At 43.1% G+C, this 18,186-nt stretch overlaps 1 protein-coding gene across 1 annotated transcript in view; it reads left to right on the top strand.

The window, feature by feature from the left end:
* The window catches only part of Adgrv1 (adhesion G protein-coupled receptor V1), a 568,841-nt gene that overhangs the window by 201,427 nt on the left and 349,228 nt on the right, over positions 1-18,186 (top strand). The window contains exons 67-73 of the mRNA XM_060383611.1: positions 350-569; positions 2,743-2,979; positions 4,619-4,768; positions 6,467-6,940; positions 10,346-10,489; positions 15,111-15,285; positions 17,236-17,371. Coding sequence (XP_060239594.1) covers positions 350-569; positions 2,743-2,979; positions 4,619-4,768; positions 6,467-6,940; positions 10,346-10,489; positions 15,111-15,285; positions 17,236-17,371 — 1,536 coding nt within the window. The remainder of the gene's footprint in view (positions 1-349; positions 570-2,742; positions 2,980-4,618; positions 4,769-6,466; positions 6,941-10,345; positions 10,490-15,110; positions 15,286-17,235; positions 17,372-18,186) is intronic.

The raw sequence follows: 18,186 nt of genomic DNA, 5'->3' as shown, positions 1-18,186 counted from the left end.
GTCTTTCCCTGACAGTGAACGTTCATGCTGGGAAGCAGCACTCGAGAGAGCCTGGGAAGGCCCAGGAGGGGGATGTCACGGTGCTTGTGCACCTCATTTTGTCTCAGACAGAGGAAGTAATTTCTGTTCCCTTCACGGTCCAGTCCACCTTCTGCAGTTGAACGGAAGAAGCCTAATGATTGGGTTGTGAAAGCTTCCCGTGGAGTGTGCTCTTTGCCGAGCGCCCTCCCCCGGGTGTGCCTGCTGCGCCTTGAATATATATGGCCAATTTGGAAAATGACTAGCTATTTGGATTTTACAAGCATTTTAATATGTTTAGACTCACAGATTGCTCCTTCTTGCCATGCAGTGAATTTGAGGAGCAGTTTGAAATTCTGCTCACTGGCGTTACTGGCGGAGCGATCCTTGGGCGCCACCTAGTGAGCAAAATCACAATTGCCAAAAGTGACTCTCCGTTTGGCGTCATAAGATTTCTCAACCAAAGCAAAATTTCTATTCCTAACCCCAACTCTACAATTGTTATACACTTGTTGCTGGAGCGGACTGGAGGACTCTTGGGAGAGATTCAGGTAGAGTTTTTCTTCTGTGATGTTAAAAGTAATTTTGCTGTATTACAAATAATGTTGGAGTTTCTTATTCCCCAGGCGTGCCTGCCTATCTACCTACCTACCCATTTACAGTATTTACTACTGATTGCTTTGTAAGTGTTAAGTAGCTTCTGAGCCTGATTAATTCTGTAGAAGTGTATAAGCCATTTCCTGTTTTCAGGAAACTAAGCAGCAAATTAAGATGTGAATGGATGAGTCTGGTAAAATCAGTTCAGCAGGTAGAGAGCACTTTCAGAAATGGTGTGACTGACTACTGTCTTCACAGTAAGCTTGCGCGGCAGCAAACCAGTAAAAACAACAAAGTGTGATTCCTACGAACTCTGCTAGTAGCTTTGGGATACACACCTGGGTGACCTGGTTCCACCGTGATGTGATGACTCGGGAGGAAGGAACACTGGCTCCTGACCTGTGGGCAGGAGAGCCTATGTGGTCGGGGCTTAAAACTGACAAATAACAACACAAGAGGGTCCGAGCGCCCGCAGGTCACTATCACCAAGGCCCTAGGATTGATCTAGAACAAGTCAAGACCTTATCATCAGAGCAAAGAGCCACATTAAGGGAGACTTAGCCAGAGAATATATCGCCCTATTTTCACTTACCTGCTCACCTCTGGCTGCATGTGACAGATTGTCAAGAAGGCAGGAGAGCAGTGCACAGGCAGGAAGGATGGCTGGGAGGCTGCTGTCCTTTGTACAGTTATGAGTGATGGCGATAGAGGTGACAGATATGGAGTCTGTTGGGGTAAGGGAAGCTGAAGAAGAGAGAAATTGCAGATAGCTCCTAGAAGCAGCTGGCATGTGGCCCCAGCCTCGTGGGTAGACAGTTAAGAATTCTGATTTGCCCGTGTTAACTTGAGACCTGCTAGACAGCCCACGGAGAGGTCACATAGGTTGAGTTCTGAGCATTGTTAGGTGACCAGGGTGACAAGGTATGGCAGGTGATTGTGTGGAAGGAGCCACTGAAACCATGAGCTATCAAAATTATTCTTATAAAATTCTGTGTTTCTCAGTTTCTCTCTTACCCTGCTAGTATTCAAATAATTGAGACTCTATTATATTTGTTTAATAAGCTCCACAACATAATAACTGAGCAGGTATTACTCTACTCTTACCCCTCTATGCTAGTATGCTATTCTTTTTTCCCAAAATCCCTGGGATACTTGCACTTTGTTGCTGTCTTGCTCCAGCTCCTCTCCTGATGTCTCCTGGACCTCTCTGGTGAATCTCCTACTTCCTTCACTAACTCCTCATCCCCTAGCAGGCAGACAGTACAGCCCTATTCTCTCTCCTGCTCAGTGATTGGCTGAAAGCTTCTTTATTGGCAGAATCGGGGGACAGTTGGGGAGCAATGTTTATACAACATTAAGACAGGAGGTTCTCAGAATAGGGATTGCAACCAGACGTGGAGAGTACAGAAATCAGCACTTGAATTCCACAATAACCTTATGCCTGCAATGAGCCTCTGAGTATAGCTAGAGTTGTGAAGATTATACAGCTGTGTCTTGGGCTCCTACCTTATAGGGTTCTGAGAAAAGAAGACTGGGAAGGCAAGAGTTGTGTAAGACAAGAAAGCAGAGACAGGGAAGGAAATAGCCCAATGCTGCTGAAAGAGAGAGTGATGAGTGAGAAGAACTGTGTGGTCTTTCCCTCCAGACAATATGAAAAGTATCCAGATTGGAATTACAGAAACCTACAGCTGCACTTCTTATAATGCAAATGCCAGGTTCTGATCAAATATCTGAACGCTTGTACTCATTTTTACAGTGAGAATTTATGTATATTCAAAAAAAAATGCACACAACAGAGTTTTCACAATTTTGATGTCATTCCTCCATGCTCTGACTGGCAGAATCCAGCACACGGCTAGGCAATGCTAGGCTTATAAACTTCACTAATGTTTCTAACATATAAATATTTAAAATACACAGGGTTTTTTTGCCTTGTGATGATTGCAAAAGACTAGGTACTATTTTCAACATTTTATTTGAGAATATTTTCAGCACAGATAACCAGGAATTAGAACAATGTATCCTAGAATAGTTTCATATTTGTGCAATTTTTCTAGTAGCACATCTACTGCAAAAATCCCTTGCTTAAAATTAACCATCTCTGGTAAAACCTGATATGCCTTACAGGTGAGCTGGGGCATAGTGGGGCCCAGCTCTGAGGAGGCCTTGCCACCAGAGAATGGAGACATTGCGGACCCAGTGAGTGGAACCATCAGCTTTGGGGATGGAGAGGGTGGTGTGAGAACCATCATCCTCACAGTTTGTCCCCATGAAGAAAGCGAACCTGAAGAGACTTTTGTTGTTCAGCTTAAGCCTTTGAAAGAAGCTAGACTAGATCCCAGAGCTAAAGCCGTTGCAGTAACGGTAAGTCTGAATGAATTCGCCACAAAATTTCAGATTTAATGGTTTTATCAGAAAGCTATTTCTGTTGCTTGAGATGCTAATGCTGAATGAAAATGCTGAAACCTAAGTCTGTGTGGGGGTGTGGTTCGGTTGTGTGCTTGTTTAGCATTCATGAAACCCGGGTTCCCCCACCGCCAGTGTGTGGTGGTGTATGCCTAAGATATAGCCCGACCTAGAGGAAGCGGAGGCAGGAGGATCAGAAACTCAGGCTTAACCTCTGCTATATAGCGAGTTTGAGGCCAGCTGGTGTACAGGAGACCCTGTCTCAAAACAAACAATAACACAAATAATGTCTCCGAATAAAACATTCCCATGTTATAGTAGTTAACTCTATGGCAGCCTCATTATTGATAATTCTTGGTAAAGTACTTATTTTATAATCTTGGAGAAGATTTGCTGTGTGAAGAATGTTTGGCATTTCTAGAGAAGAGATATTTGTTGTGTCATGGTAGACAGAGTATCTTTGTCACCAATTATTTTTTAAAATTTTACTTCTTACAAGTCAGGAAGTGACGGCTCTTGTTCGCTGGGCACAGTGCTAAGCTGTGGGGTCTGGCCTGACTTGTGTCTTTCCTATGAAGTACCCAGTCCAGTAGAGCGGACCTCTGGGAATAAGAATGGCCTCTAAAAACAGTTGGAAACAGCTCCATTTGGGGACTGGATCTGTAGTGTTTTCCAGAGAAATAGAACCAAAGGGAAACACATACAGACACATTGTGTACATACATACATACATACACACACACTCATGCACATGCACACATGCATGTGCGCACACACACACACACGCACGCACGCACAGGTACTTATGTACCATTTTTGTGGGGAGAGGCATGAAGTTGGCCGGTTGGCAGGAAACAGGAAGAGTTGCAGCGTGTGTCTTGGTATTCCTGGAGTCAGGGCCAGGAAGCTCAAGCACGGCCTCTAAGTTGCAGTCTTGCCTCTTTAAGGGTTTACTTCAGCTTTAGTCTCTTAGTTGATTGGATGAAATCTGCCCACATTATCGAGGGCAATGTCTTTTATTTAGAAACAACTGATTCAAAAAGTTAATCCTGTCTACAGGAACCTTCCCAGCAACATCAAGAGCGGTGTTTCACCAGGCAATTTCACGTCATATCCTTGCCCATTTTATGCGTAACATTAACCATTAACCAGCACAGTGGCGAGGAGTCCTGCTCAGTGGGAGAACACTTGCTCAGTACACACTACGCTCTGGGCTTGATCCGCAGCGTCGAAGTAACGGGGCCTTTTTGTCTTTGTCTGCTCTAGATTATAGATTTAAATGGAGCCACCTGGCTACATGTAGAAAGCATATGGTGAATAAAAAAGGCAGGCATGAAACAATTGCCCTTTTGCTTTCTGTAAGCTGCAGTTTTCTAATTGCTTCTAACTTAGGAGAACCAGTTTGAGCTAGACAACACTCAGAGTGAGGAAGGTTCTTTTGTTGTTGTCTGTTTTTACATCAAGCTGATTGGTAGATTGTATTTAATTCCACTTATATGTGGAATTTCTTCTGGTTATCCCTAGGTTAACCTGTTAGATACTGTTATTTCGTCATGGTTATTCTATTTTCTACTCACTTCCTGTTAACGTTTGTCAGATACAAAAGTTCGGTGATCCAAATGGAGTCATTCATTTTGCTCCTGAGTCCTTATCTAAGAAGACATATTCCGAGCCACCGCTGTCAGATGGAGCCATGCTCATCTCGTTCCTCGTCGAGAGAGCCGAAGGCGTCTCCGGAGACATCAGGGTATTACTATTTGTTTGACTTTCCTGGAGGAGTGCCAGTTTCCTCACATATCTGGTTAGGGGAACAGAGAAGCTTTATGTTCTAGCTAAAGATTTTGCCGACTTGAAGTTGCTGGGGTTTGCAGAGGAACTCGGAGGCTTTGTGCCTTTCCGTTCTGCGCTGAGAACCAGCCCCTGAGCACTAACTCAGTGGAGTGAGCAGAACCGACAGTTTTCACCTTCATGAAGGGCTGAGGTGTTTTGTATTTTTTCACTTCTTCTGACAGGAAACCTCCCCTGCATAAGCCCCTCAGGGACTTTTGTAAACTGCTTATTATATTTGTCAAGGCTTTCTTTCTCATAGGGCAGTTCCATGTAAGCAAATGTTTTCTAGCGAACCACATGTTTGTTGCTATAGCCTGCTTCCGGCACTCTTGGGAGTTTGGTGGCTTGGCTAAGAAATAAGGTCATCTGTTCGCTCAAACTGTCATTTGTTTCACAGGGTGTGAAATTTCCCTAAACACATCATATCTCCTCTGAATTAAGGGTTAGCTTTCATTTAGAAGTTTGTATTACCTCACAAGATAGCACTTGTGAGGCAATAATTAATTATCATTATTATATATATTTTTATTAAAAAGTCAACAAAAATAATTATTGAGTTCTAGACTTACTTTGAAAATTTCTAGAAACTTTACTGTTAGACTTTGATGTAAATAAAAACATTCCACACCAAAATTAACCCGAGCCAAAGTCCAAAGGACTCAGCGAACCTCCGCACACTTAGCTAGGTACTCAGAACGGAAGCTGTGGAACATCACACTACATCCACACTTTCAGAACAAATATAGTTCGTGCACTTACACACCACCAAAACAAGCACCGATAACAAAACCCACAGCACAACGAGAACTGGAGAAATGACTCACTCTCTGTCTTCTTCCGTAGTTAGTGACCATGACCTGACTTCAGTCCTTCCTCATTCCGCAGTAGTTAGCAGCCCTTGTTTTCTTCATGTTATACTGTACCAACGTGTACATTTGTTTACATATATGCATATACTATTGGCTAGGTTCCACATATGAGGGAAAGCATGTGGTTTTCTTCTTTCTGAGCTTAGATGACTTCAGTTGACATTATACACTCTAACTTCACCCATTTTTCCTGCAAAGTTTTAACTTCATTTTCTTTAGAGCTTAACAGTACTCATTTGTGTGTATATATTAAAATATCATTGTCTATTTATCTGTTAATGGACATCTAGGTTAACTCCAATTCTTTGCTAAGAGATGCAGCAATAAACACGGATGTGCACCTATCTCTCCAGTGTGGCATGGAGCCCTCTGCATTTATGTACAGGTGTAATTTAGGATATACCACACACTTATTTTTAGCGTTAGAATACTGTGTATGGTTCACAAGTTGATGTGTATGTGGAAATGTCGTGTTAGAGTTTACTTGCTTCTCTTTATCCTTTCAAGTCATGCTCTTCTTTTAGAAGCAGGTAGATAAGGAGATTAAGAAAAACAATCTGTTCTTCAGATTGCACATGAAAGCAGTTTATTAATGCCCTTCCACACTAGATATACTTCAAAGTTTGTCTGAATGTCAGAACACATAATTTACATTTCTGTTTTGCATGTCTTAGAGGAAATAGAGTTGGGAGGCATCTTGTCCACATGCTGAGTTGCATAACTCCCAATTTTTTCCTTTATCCCAGGTGCACTGGGGGCTGAGCAGTGAGTTTGACATCACTGGAGACTTTCTTTCCACCAGCGGATTTTTCACCATTGCGGATGGAGAGCGGGAAGCAAACTTTGACGTCCATTTGCTGCCAGATGACGTACCTGAGATGGAGGAAGAATATGCTGTCAGGCTTGTTTCTGTGGAGGGAGGTGCAGAGCTGGACCCGGGAAAGTGCACGGCGTGGTTCTCTGTGTCTGCGAATGATGACCCCCATGGCGTATTTGCCCTGTATCCAGATCATCAGTCAGTGCTGATTGGGCAGAGCCTCATTAGATCCATCCAAATCAACATCACCCGGCTCGCTGGCATGTTTGGTGATGTGGCCGTTAGATTTCAGATATTGTCTGACAACAAAGAAGACCCAGTTGCTCCTGAAAATGAAGAGAAACAGCTGGTGATCCAAAATGGCACCAGATACAAAGTAGACGTGGTGCCCTTGAAGAATCAGGTTTGTAGCACTCCTCTAAACTCCAGAAAATCCCAGCAGAACTCTTCAGGGAGAGCCCTTGTGCACCTCCTGTTCAGTTGAAAGGCTTATTTAAATATTTAAAGGAAACCATAAGACCACGTTGGAAATTGCATAATAATCATTATATAATAATAGTGAAAAAATAAAGAGTTGGAGGGGAGAAAGTAGAGGGTAGATTTGATCAAAACACATATGTGCACACATGAAGTTCTCAAACATTCAACAATGACGATGAATATAAAACACCCATTCCCACACATCCATATCGTCACATTCTGACCATATTCAAATCATAATATGCCACTGCCTTAACTTCTCAATGAATATATTTTTATCGTTTTGTAGTGTGGGGTCACTGGTTACTAAGGTTCGCCATGGAGAAATGTAGATCTGTTATTTTTATCAGGCAGCACTTACAATACAGAATTGCTCTCAGACTATATGTAGAAAAAAACCAACTGTATCATGCATATCATCGGGACTAATGAGCCTGATCTGGCCAGTATCCTAGCTGCCAGGCTTTTTCTGGTAACCTGTGGAACAGTTTGGAAGTCTGGGCATTTTTTTTCACGTTACATAGGTATCTTAATGATATAGTTTGTAGCATCATTTGGTCTTCTTAATACCATATTTGAACTATTATCTATGTGTTTGTAAATCTATTTGAATATAATTGCCTTTATAACTCTTTTAGTAGATATTAGTGGACTTTTACTAGAAGAGCTACATATAAAGCTTTTTCTGCATGTAATCACAGCTTTCATTAATCTATTTCAAATTGTATGATTTATCTCCTTGGTCATATGCATTCCAGGGTGTGGACACAAAGCGCACCTGGACATATTAATGGTACTGTTCGTGCTTGGCTTTTTTATTTATTTACTTCCATCTCTATTTTCACTCACCCCACCCCCCCCCGGATGTGGCATAAGACTAACCTAAGTTATTAGGGGTCAATCTTCCAGGTAAGTGTTTGGAGTATGTGAAGGTTTACATATGCATGAACCCAAAGCAGGACTTCTCCAGTATTCCCTCCTTTACCCTCAATCCAGAGAATGCACCTTTCTCTAAAATTTGAGGTGGCACATGCCTGTAATTACAGTACTCTCAGAGGCAGAGATAGGCAGATCTCTGTGAGTTCGAGGCTAGCCTGGTCTACAAAGTGAGTCTTGAAAAACAACAACAATTTTTTGTTTGTTTGTTTGTTTAAAAATTAAATTGAGGTTTTATTTAGAAGAACTCCCATAAACTTCTGTCTCCTTTTCATGCTGGGTGAAAGGAAGGCCTTTGAACCAATAAGCTCCAGAGAAGCACAGAAGGCACGCAAATGTTTAACCATTTGTTTGGTGGCTTCCAGTCTTTAAGTGGGTCTGTTAACAGGGGAAGGTTCCATCAGACTCTGAAAGCTAAAAGCACCCTTAATGTTGGTCGAACAGCAGCACCTTGCATTGGACTGTAGGCTGTTACTACAACTGTGTTTCTTCATGTGCCCAGACTGACAGTGACACTCATTGTCACACTGAGGGACCAGTCTTAGTTTTAGAAGAGGGTAAGTCAGAATGTACCCCTTTTGCTTGGACCAGCTCTTAAGCACGTAGACCACACTGGTTATTGTAAGATGCGCAGTAGCAACAAAGATGACTGGAACGTGGTCACTAATGCTATGCACTTTCTGCCTGTGCAAAAGTGGTCCCACGGTCCGGTTGGTTTTTGTCAACTTGACAAAAGCTGGAGTCGGCTGGGAAGAGGGAAATACCCTCACACAGTGAGAAATAGAAATCTCTCCATAAGATCAGTCTGGTATTTCCTTGATGAGTGATTTATGTAGGAAAGCCCACCTCACTGTGGACAGTTCTGTCCCTGGGTGGTTGTGTAAGAAATGAGGCTGAGCAAGCCATGAGGAGCAAGCCAATAAGCAGTGCTCCTCTGTAAGTTCCCGCCTCTAGGTCCCTGCCTTGAGTTCCTGCCCCGACGTCTTTCACTGATGGTGCAGTGTGGCCTGAGAGTTGTAAGCTGAAATAAGCCCTTTCCTCCTCAAGTTGCTTTTGGTCATGGTGTTTGTCATAGTTAAGAAGCATTAGATAAGAAACTTTCTAGAAACAGCTAGTTAAAAAAATACATGGGTGACCCGTGTCACAGATGCACATGGATAGAGGGAAGCATAAGTTATTTGGTTTTGAATTATTTATTTGTTTATGTATATGAGTGTCCTATCTGTAGATATGCCTGTGAACCACATGTGTTCCTGATGCCCACAGGCCAGAAAAGGGCGTCAGATACCCTGGCAGCTATAGACAGTTGTGAACTGCCATATGGGTTCTGGGAATTGAACCTGGGTCCTTTAGAAGAATAGCCAGCAGTCTTAATCTCTGAGCCATCTCTCCAGCCTGCTCGTAAATTGTTTTTATTTGTATACAAATAATATATATTACATATATATGTTTGTGTGTGTATATATATGCTAACACACATGAGCCTAACAAGATTCATGTTCAGCTTTAATGTCAGATTACCCTGGGAGCCTGTGTGTACTGAATAGGCCATCAGCAGAGGGCCTAGGCAGGCAGGATCCACTGACTTGGTACTTCAGAACAGTATCTGATCCTTCATTCTTTAGGAACTTGGTAAAAAAGGAAACCATCATTAGCTGCCCAGCCATCTGCTGACCTGCCCGGGGATCAGACATCTGGGAAAGATGACGTGCAACTGACAGGACTTACAATGTCAATGTCGTGATTCGCTTCCTTAGCATTGACCTAAGAGTTCTGCCCAGAGAACGTAGCCTCGAGAGGATGCAATCTGTGCTGTGCTCTTGTCAAGTCCGAGATGACCGTGAACGTGTTTTCCGTGTTTAAGGAAAGGCTATGCTGGCGTTCACTGTGATAAAAAAAGACGCGCACACAGGCGTGATTGCTTTGGCCAACCATTACCTGTAGCCACGTTTTGATGAGAAGATACACCACAAGTTTCAGATAATTCTAGTGTGACTGCCGTTTGTATGCTCAGGATGTCCCATTAGCAATCTATCAAATGTGCTAATGATCTTTATTTGCCCAAAGTATTGACCTAACAAAAGCACCCATGTCAGCATCCATTCTGAGTAGAGACCATTAGAGCCCTTCGTTACTGCTTAATGGAGAGGGCAGAAGTGGGTTTCCCCGGGCGACCCACCTTCACTGTGTGTTCCAGCTCCTCCGCTCTGGGCAGGCTCTCAGCACTCTCTAGACTATCTGAGCACATGAGGAAGAGCTGTACTTTTGTGTGTTTGTTCTCTGCAAAGACAGCCACCCACCCTGCTAGCTAAAAATTAGTGATGTCTTATTAAACACTGGGAAAGGCTCATTCTGATGGGACTCTGAGGATTGTGTCACTATTTGATTACAGGTCTTCCTGTCACTGGGCTCAAGTTTCACCCTGCAGCTGGTGTCTGTGGCGCTTCTGAGCGGACCTTTCTATGGAACGCCAACAATTCTTAAGGAAGCTAAATCAGCTGTTCTTCCCATTCCGGAGGAAGCAGCCAATTCCCAGGTAACTGACACTGGGTGTAGTTCTTTCATTCAACCACAAGAGGGCGGCAGGAAAAGGAGGCGCTAAGGTCTTCAAGAATTTATTATTGATTCATTCAAAATAATATTTTTATTATTGGAAAGTTCACCTTGTACCCCCTGCTCTCACTCACCTCCCAGTCCTTTCCTGTTTGCCTGCCTGCTCTTGTGACCTCCCCACCCTGCCCCCTGTAGGAGGAAAAAAAAACCAACAGCAAAACAAAGTCCCATTCGTGTTGTCCATACACTCACTGGAGCATGGTCAAACTGCAAGTGGCCAGCCCCCTAAGAAAAATCGAGTCATTCCCCCACACCCCTTCCACAGAAGCCATCAGCTGTGGAGAGCTGCACCTCAGCGTTCTTGTCACATTGTTTCGAGCCTCTCTGACCCTCTCTGATGGCTTCCTTCAGGCTGTTGTTTTGGGAGGGGAGGGGCTTGGGTGTTGGTGGGGGTCCTCACAGAAGCCTTCTGTGCCCCTCTCAGCTGTGGTCTGCAGGCCTCCACACCATGGTAAAGGGAGCCTCCCTCTCCCACAGTCAGCTGGAGCTCGGGTCGTGGGCTTCCACGTGGTTTCTGGTGACAGCCCACACCATCAAGAAAGATTTTATTTTTAAAATGTGGGCTGTTTTTTAACCCTTGTGACTGAATGCACTTAATTTTGATCATATTCACCCTCTTCCCTATCACTCCTCAAGGATCAATGTCCCACCTTTCGCTGCGCTCAGTTTCTTGTCTCTTTTTAAAGTTTATTCGTGGGTTGGAACCATCCGTTGGTGCATGGTCGATTTACCAGAGGCAAAACTGACCAAAGGGTGGCTCTTGTTTGGTTGGTTGGCTTGTTTCGTTTTTAAGACTAACCGTTTTCTCAAATGTACACCAGAGGACCCATTATATAAAAATATTTTGTCAATTTCAAATATTACGTAGAAAATTTATTTTCTTTTCAACTTGTTGAGAGGTTTTATCTTGGACAGTTGGAATGTAGGGCCTAGAATGTGAGGTCCTCTTTAAAGGAATAGTTACCTAAAGACAAAATTTCTAAATGTAAATATCAAATCTTTACCATTGAGGCATTTAATTAAATTTAATAAAAATTAAAAACTAATAATTATTTAATAAAAAGTTAAAACTGGAATGAAACATTTTAGACTTACATTTACCAATAATATCCATGTTTAATAAATGGGCTTTGGTTTGCCACAGGTAGTTTGTGCTGATCTAGGTTGGTATTGGTAACTGTTCTAACCTGAGTCCGTGTTTCTTTTAAGCTACAGAAAAATATTTCCAGTCATTTCATAGGCTCAGAAAAAACCAAACCAAAATAAACAACAAAAATTATCATTTTAGGGTTTTCCAGAAAAAAAAAAGTGCAGTTGGCTACAACATGTGCTTTTCAAGCTGGACTGAGACATAACCCTGTCCCACCGCTCCACAGGAGCCCCAGGGTGTGCAAGCCTGGCCTGCGGGGGTGGGGCATGGGGCAGGTGACGGGGCAGGAGGTGGGCATGCGAGCACAGGCTGGCAGCGGGTGCCCTTCCCTCTGGCACGTCCTCACAGGTACATTTGCTCTGTCTGAAGTGGAGTCTACAGCATAGAAACAAGAACAGAGCATTCATGGGGCACATACCTGTAGGCCCAGGCCATTTCTGTCCCTGTGTGACCAGCTGGTCCATACAGTCAGTTCCAGGCCCAGGGCTAAGGTAAGACCCTGATTCCAAAAAGAAACAACATCGGAAAGTTACTCTTTGGCCTTTGAGAACTCCAGAAGTGAAGTGGCCTGAGAAACCCCATGTGTCCAGATGTACCCCATCAGAGTGTTACAGGGGGTGGCAGCCTAGATTGCCTTTTGCTGAGGCCAGGAGATGTAACCTGAGCTATTCATTCAGGTGAGACTGGGAATCAGCCTTTATTGTAAACCACTGATTAGAACTAACTTCAGCTATGAATCGCAAACCCTGGGGTTGTCCTTCCCATGAACCTTATTTGACGACTGTGTGAAACATAGTTACTTCAAATGAACAAATAGTCAAACAACAAACTTACCTTTGCAACTTTAAGAGCCTCCCCCAAAGTGTCAAATTTAAAGAAAGAACCAAAAGCTTTAAAGAGGGTCTGTTTTGATAAGGAAGGAAGGAAACAGGTTGAGTCCACACAGACCAGGTTCTGAAAGACCCCAGTGAACACGGAGACGGAAACGCTGCCTTAGGCCTGGACATGGAGGTTCATGCTTCTTATCCCAGCACTCTGCAGGCTGAGGAAGGAAAAGGGAATTCAAGGCCATCCTTGGCAATCTAGTGAGTTAGCAGCCTGCCTGGATACATGGCACCCTGCCTGAAGGAGAAATTCATTAATTAACATTAACAAATAAAGGAAAGACATATAGCCACTACAAACTTTTTTTCTTTATTAATTACACTTTATTCACTTTGTATCCCTCCTGTGGATCCTTCCCTCCTCCCATCCCAATCTCTCCCTTCCTCCACCCTCTGCATGCATGCCCCTCCCCAAGTCCACTGATAGGGGAGGTCCTCTTTTCCTTCCTTTTGATCCTAGTCTATCAGATCTCATCAGGAGTGGCTGCATTGTCTTCTGTGGCCTGGTAATGCTGCTTTCCCCTTAGGGGGAGGTAATTAAAGAGCAGGCCAATCAGTTCAGGTCAGAGACAGTCCCTGTTCCTATTACAATGGAACCCACTTGGATACTGAACTGCCATGGGCTACATCTGTGCAGGGGTCTAAGGTTATCTCCATGCATAGTCCTTGGAGTATCAGTCTCAGGAAAGACCCCTGTGCTCAGATATTTTGGTTCTGTTGCTCTCCTTGTGGAGTTCCTTTCCTCTCCAGATCTTACTGTTTCCCACTTCTTTCATAAGATTCCCTGCATTCTGCCCACAGGTTGCCCATAAATCTCAGCATCTGCATTGACAGTCTGCAGGGCATAGCCTTTCAGAGGTCCTCTGTGTCAGGCTCCTGACTTGTTCCCTCTTTTCTCCTTCTTCTGATGTCCATCCTCTTTGCCTTTCTTGATAGGAATCGAGCATTTTAGCAAGAGTCCTCCCTCTAAATTAGTTTCTTTAGGTGTACAGATTTTAGTAGGTTTATCCTATATTATATGTCTATATGAGTGAGTATATACCATGTGCATCTTTCTGCTTCTGGGATAACTCACTCAGGATGATCTTTTCCAGATCCCACCATTTACCTGCAAATTTCATGATTTCCTTGTTTTTTATTGCTGAGTAATATTCCATTGTGTAGATATACCACAATTTGTGCATCCATTCCTCCACTGAGGGGCATCTGGGCTGTTTCCAGCTTCTGGCTATTACAAATAAGACTGCTACAAATATGGTTGAGCAAATGTCCTTATTGTGTACTTGAGAATCTTTTGGATATATGCCTAGGAGTGGTATAGCTGGATCTTGAGGAAGCGCTATTCCTAGTTGTCTGAGGAAGCGCCAGATTGCTTTCCAGAGTGGTTGTACAAGTTTACATTCCCACCAGCAGTGGAGGAGGGTTCCCCTTTCTCCACAACCTCTCCAGCATATGTTGTCACTTGAGTTTTTGATCTTAGCCATTCTGATGAGTATAAGGTGAAATCTTAGGGTTGTTTTGATTTGTATTTCCCTTATGACTAAGGATGTTGAACATTTCTTTAAGTGTTTCTCTGCCATTCGGTATTCCTCTATTGAGAATTCTCTGTTTAGCTCTGTACTCCATTTTATAATTGGATTACTTGATTTGTTGCTGTTTAACTTCTTGAGTTCTTCATATATTCTGGATATCAGTCCTCTGTCAGATATAGGGTTGGTGAAGATCCTTTCCCAATCTGTACGAAGTTGGTTTGTTCTGACAACAGTGTCCTTTGCTTTACAGAAGCTTTTCAGTTTCATGAGGTCCCATCTATTCATTGTTGCTCTTAGAGCCTGTGCTATTGGTATTCTGTTCAGGAAATTGTCTCCTGTGCCAATGAGTTCAAGGGTCTTCCCCACTTTTTCTTCTAAGCAGTTTAGTGTGTCTGGTTTTTTGTTGAGGTCTTTGATCCACTTGGACTTTAGTTTTGTGCAGGGTGCTAAGTATGAATCTATTTGTATTTTTCTACATGTAGCTATCCAGTTAGATGAGCACCATTTGTTGAAGATGCAGTCTTTCTTCCATTGAATGGTTTTGGCATCTTTGTAAAAAATCAGGTGTCAATACGTGTGTGGATTTATGTCAGGGTCTTCTATTTGATTCCATTGATCCACCAGTCTGTTTCTATGCCAGGACCATGCAGTTTTTAGTACACTGCAGACTTTTAAAGCAAGGTAATTTAAACTCTTTTGCTTTCATTTAATTATTATTCCATTAATTTTTTTGGATATTTTATAATTCAAATGATTACATGTTTACAAGAAAGAAAGAAAACTGGAAACTATAATGTGAAGCATAGAACAGAATGAAATTTCAAATCTGAGATTTTTCTAAAGTTTTTCTCTTCTGAGTGTACCATCCTATGGAAGAATAAATTGTATGACCCAAAGAGGAGTTCACGTTTAGCCCACTTTTCAAAGACCAGGAAACTTCCACAGGAGTTGATGCCCTCTAAGCGTATCTTTCTCCAGGTTGGATTTGAATCCACTGCTTTCCGACTCGTGGACATCACAACCGGCACAAGCGAGGTCACGGTCTGTAGGAGAGGCACGTTCGGCGGGCTCTCTGTGGCCTGGGCCACGGGATATGCTCCTGGGTCAGAACTCCCTGAGCCTGTTGTCGTTGGCAACATGACTCCAGCATGGGGTGAGTTGTAGCTTCTCTAGTCAAGCCTGCAGAACATGGAGCCGTGCAATTGATGGCCATCGGGGTTATCCCTCCCCAGACACTAGCTGTGAGAGTCCTCACTCAGTGCCATGGACTCACAGCAGCTCTCTTCCGCATAACCTGGATGACACGGGCTCCTTGGGCAGGAGGACAAGAACTCTTCAATGAGACTGAAATCTTTATACACCGTGTAAAAATGATCGTTACCCAGCATGGAAAAAAACAAGCAAACAGCTCTGTCAATCCTTAGGAGTTTTTAAAAGTAGCCTTCAGTAGCTCAGGTGGCTGATAGAGCAATGAAGACACAGCTGTGTACCTACCGCATGTTCTCCTGCACTTCTGACAGATGGGCAGCTGTCACTTCACATGTTGATGCTTAAAGTTGTCAGTAGCCCTTTGAGAACAGCCAGGCATGGATGTTGGATGCCGTGGCCTCACGGTGCAGAGCTCACTGCAGTTTCCTCTGAATGCAGTTGTGACCAACTCCCCACATCTGTCTCAGAAATTTTGCACCCAGTTATTTGCAGTGTTTCCCAGCTCCCCAGACAAATGTTACTGCGGCTCATCAATCTCGTGACTCATATAAGGGCTGAGATCCACACTCCCTCCGTGAAGGTGGGATGATTTTGTTTTCCTAGGATGCATTTAGCTAAGAAAGTGAGTGACAGCTGAAGCCCATTAGAAGATGAGAACAGAATTGAGACACCACAAATGACATCTTTGTTACATCAGCAGCTGTGGTGGAAGAGTCCCGGTGTAGACTGAGGCTGTCTACTGCTTCACTGGTGACCCCCTGGTGCCCGAGTTGCCTTGGCTAGAGCGTGTCGCCTCCAGGGCAGAGGAGCCTGGATCTTACCTGTCAGCTGATGATGAGTCTTAGTTTCTTTTATCCCCTAAATTAAAGATCTACTGTTATCTTTCTTATATACATTTCCAACCCCCTTTTCCACACTCATTTATGGTTATTCTTCCCTCTGTCATTTTTGGTGATATGCCTGTTAATGTATAATTAATCACTTACAGTCTACATGTGGGAATCTTGTTTTGAAAAAAATGGTAGTGAATTTATATTAACTTGATTAAACAAAAAAGAAACTTGCAAACAGTACGAAATGTCTTCAAATAAGTTACACTACTCTTTTGATCTTTTATAATAACTTAAATATAATGAATAATAAATATAATTCCTAAACTTTTAGGTTAGACTTAACAATTATAATTTCTTACTTGAGATATTTTCTTCTGAAGTAACCTAAAATTAAATACATATATTGTGATATTTTACCCCAAATTTCTGTGATACGAAGCTGTTAAGTAATGCTGTGTCCAGAATTTTAACCACAGCGCAGTACCAAACTTATAAGAAAGCTTGCCTAACACCACTCTAACCAATCTGATTTCATTGCTAGATTTGGTAGTTGAGGCGAAAGAGGGAAAACAGAGAAAAAGGGAAGGTGAAGGAGAAGAGACAGAGAGGGGGAGAGGGAAGGAAAGAGGGGAGCAAGTAAAGAGTAAGAAACCAGGGCTGTGTGGTCTCAGAAGATTTCTATAAATGTATTAATCTCTTCTTCCCTGTATTAAACATTTTATCTTCTTGGAACCAAATCAAATTTTGGAGAAGAGATCATATCAGTGTATGTTTTAGCATCAAATTCGAGTTTTAGAAGCACAGCTGGGCTGGAGCAATGGCTCAGTCGTTAAGAGCACTGGCTGCTTTTCCAGAAGACCTGGGCTTCGTCCCCCGCACCCACAAGATGACTCATCTGTGAGTCTGGTCCCGGGGGATCCTATGCCCTGTCCGGCCTCCACAGGCATTGCACACATATGGTTCACAGATATATGTGAAGAGAAAACACCCATGCATGTAGACTAGAAATTAAAAAGCAGAAGAGAGGAGTGAAATCCTACTTCCTGTCATTCTTTTTACAGGGAGCCTTTCTTTTTTGCATGGAGAACGGAGGAAGGGAATTGTGCTGTGGGCATTTCCCAGCCCTGGTCGGCCAGAGGCTTTTGTCCTTCATCTGTCAGGCCTGAGGAGCAGCACTGCCGGCGGAGCTCAGTTTAGGTATGGCCAGGATAATTTCACCATCCAACCCATGTTCTCAACCCACGGGTCCGTCGTGACCTCCTGGGGTCAAACAACCCTTTCACAGGGGTCGCATGTCAGACATCCTGCATATTAAATATTTTTATTATAATTCATAAGAGTAGCAAACTTGTAGTTATGAAGCAGCAGTGACAATGATTTTGTGGTTGGGGTCACCACAGCATGAGGGACTCTGTTAAAAGGGTCACAGCATTAAGGAAGTTGAGAACCACTGATTTAAGAAATCATTCACAATGTGTTGGTCAAACTAGAACAAGGCACCCTGAGATTCGTGTGGAGCAACTTACAACTTGCATGCCAGAGACAGAGTGGGAGGACACCGTCAGTGGAGGCCCCACTTTCTGCCATACAGTGAGCTCACCTTGACCTCCAGCCAAGGTGTGGACACCTGGGCTCATGGTTTCCTTAAAAGGAACTGTCCTCTGTGGAAGAGATGCAGACTCTTCCACAGATCTTTAAGAATATGTGTTAAGTATTACAGTTAGTTACTGGTGTTACTTGTTGAATTTGGTGACTCCTTTCTGTTTAATTTATTTAGCATTGTTATTTATCTATAATAACTATTTATATGGAGCCCAGTATACGTTCAGGTCAACCTAAAAGCAGTCAACTTTTCTTCTACTTGGCATGGGCTTGGCCAAAATAACAGACAAGGCTGAGTGACACAGTAATGGACTAGTGAGTGTTCAAAGATGGTTGCATTCATGTTTGCATGTGGAGAGAAATATGCTTTGATATATCCCATTTAAAATAATTTGTCCAAAGAACATATT

The sequence above is a fragment of the Meriones unguiculatus genome, chromosome 5 (assembly GCF_030254825.1).
Source record: "Meriones unguiculatus strain TT.TT164.6M chromosome 5, Bangor_MerUng_6.1, whole genome shotgun sequence".
NCBI classification, from domain to species: domain Eukaryota; kingdom Metazoa; phylum Chordata; class Mammalia; order Rodentia; family Muridae; genus Meriones; species Meriones unguiculatus.
The sequence above is the reverse complement of the archived record's forward strand: the minus strand, read 5'-3'. Positions and strand labels throughout refer to the sequence as shown.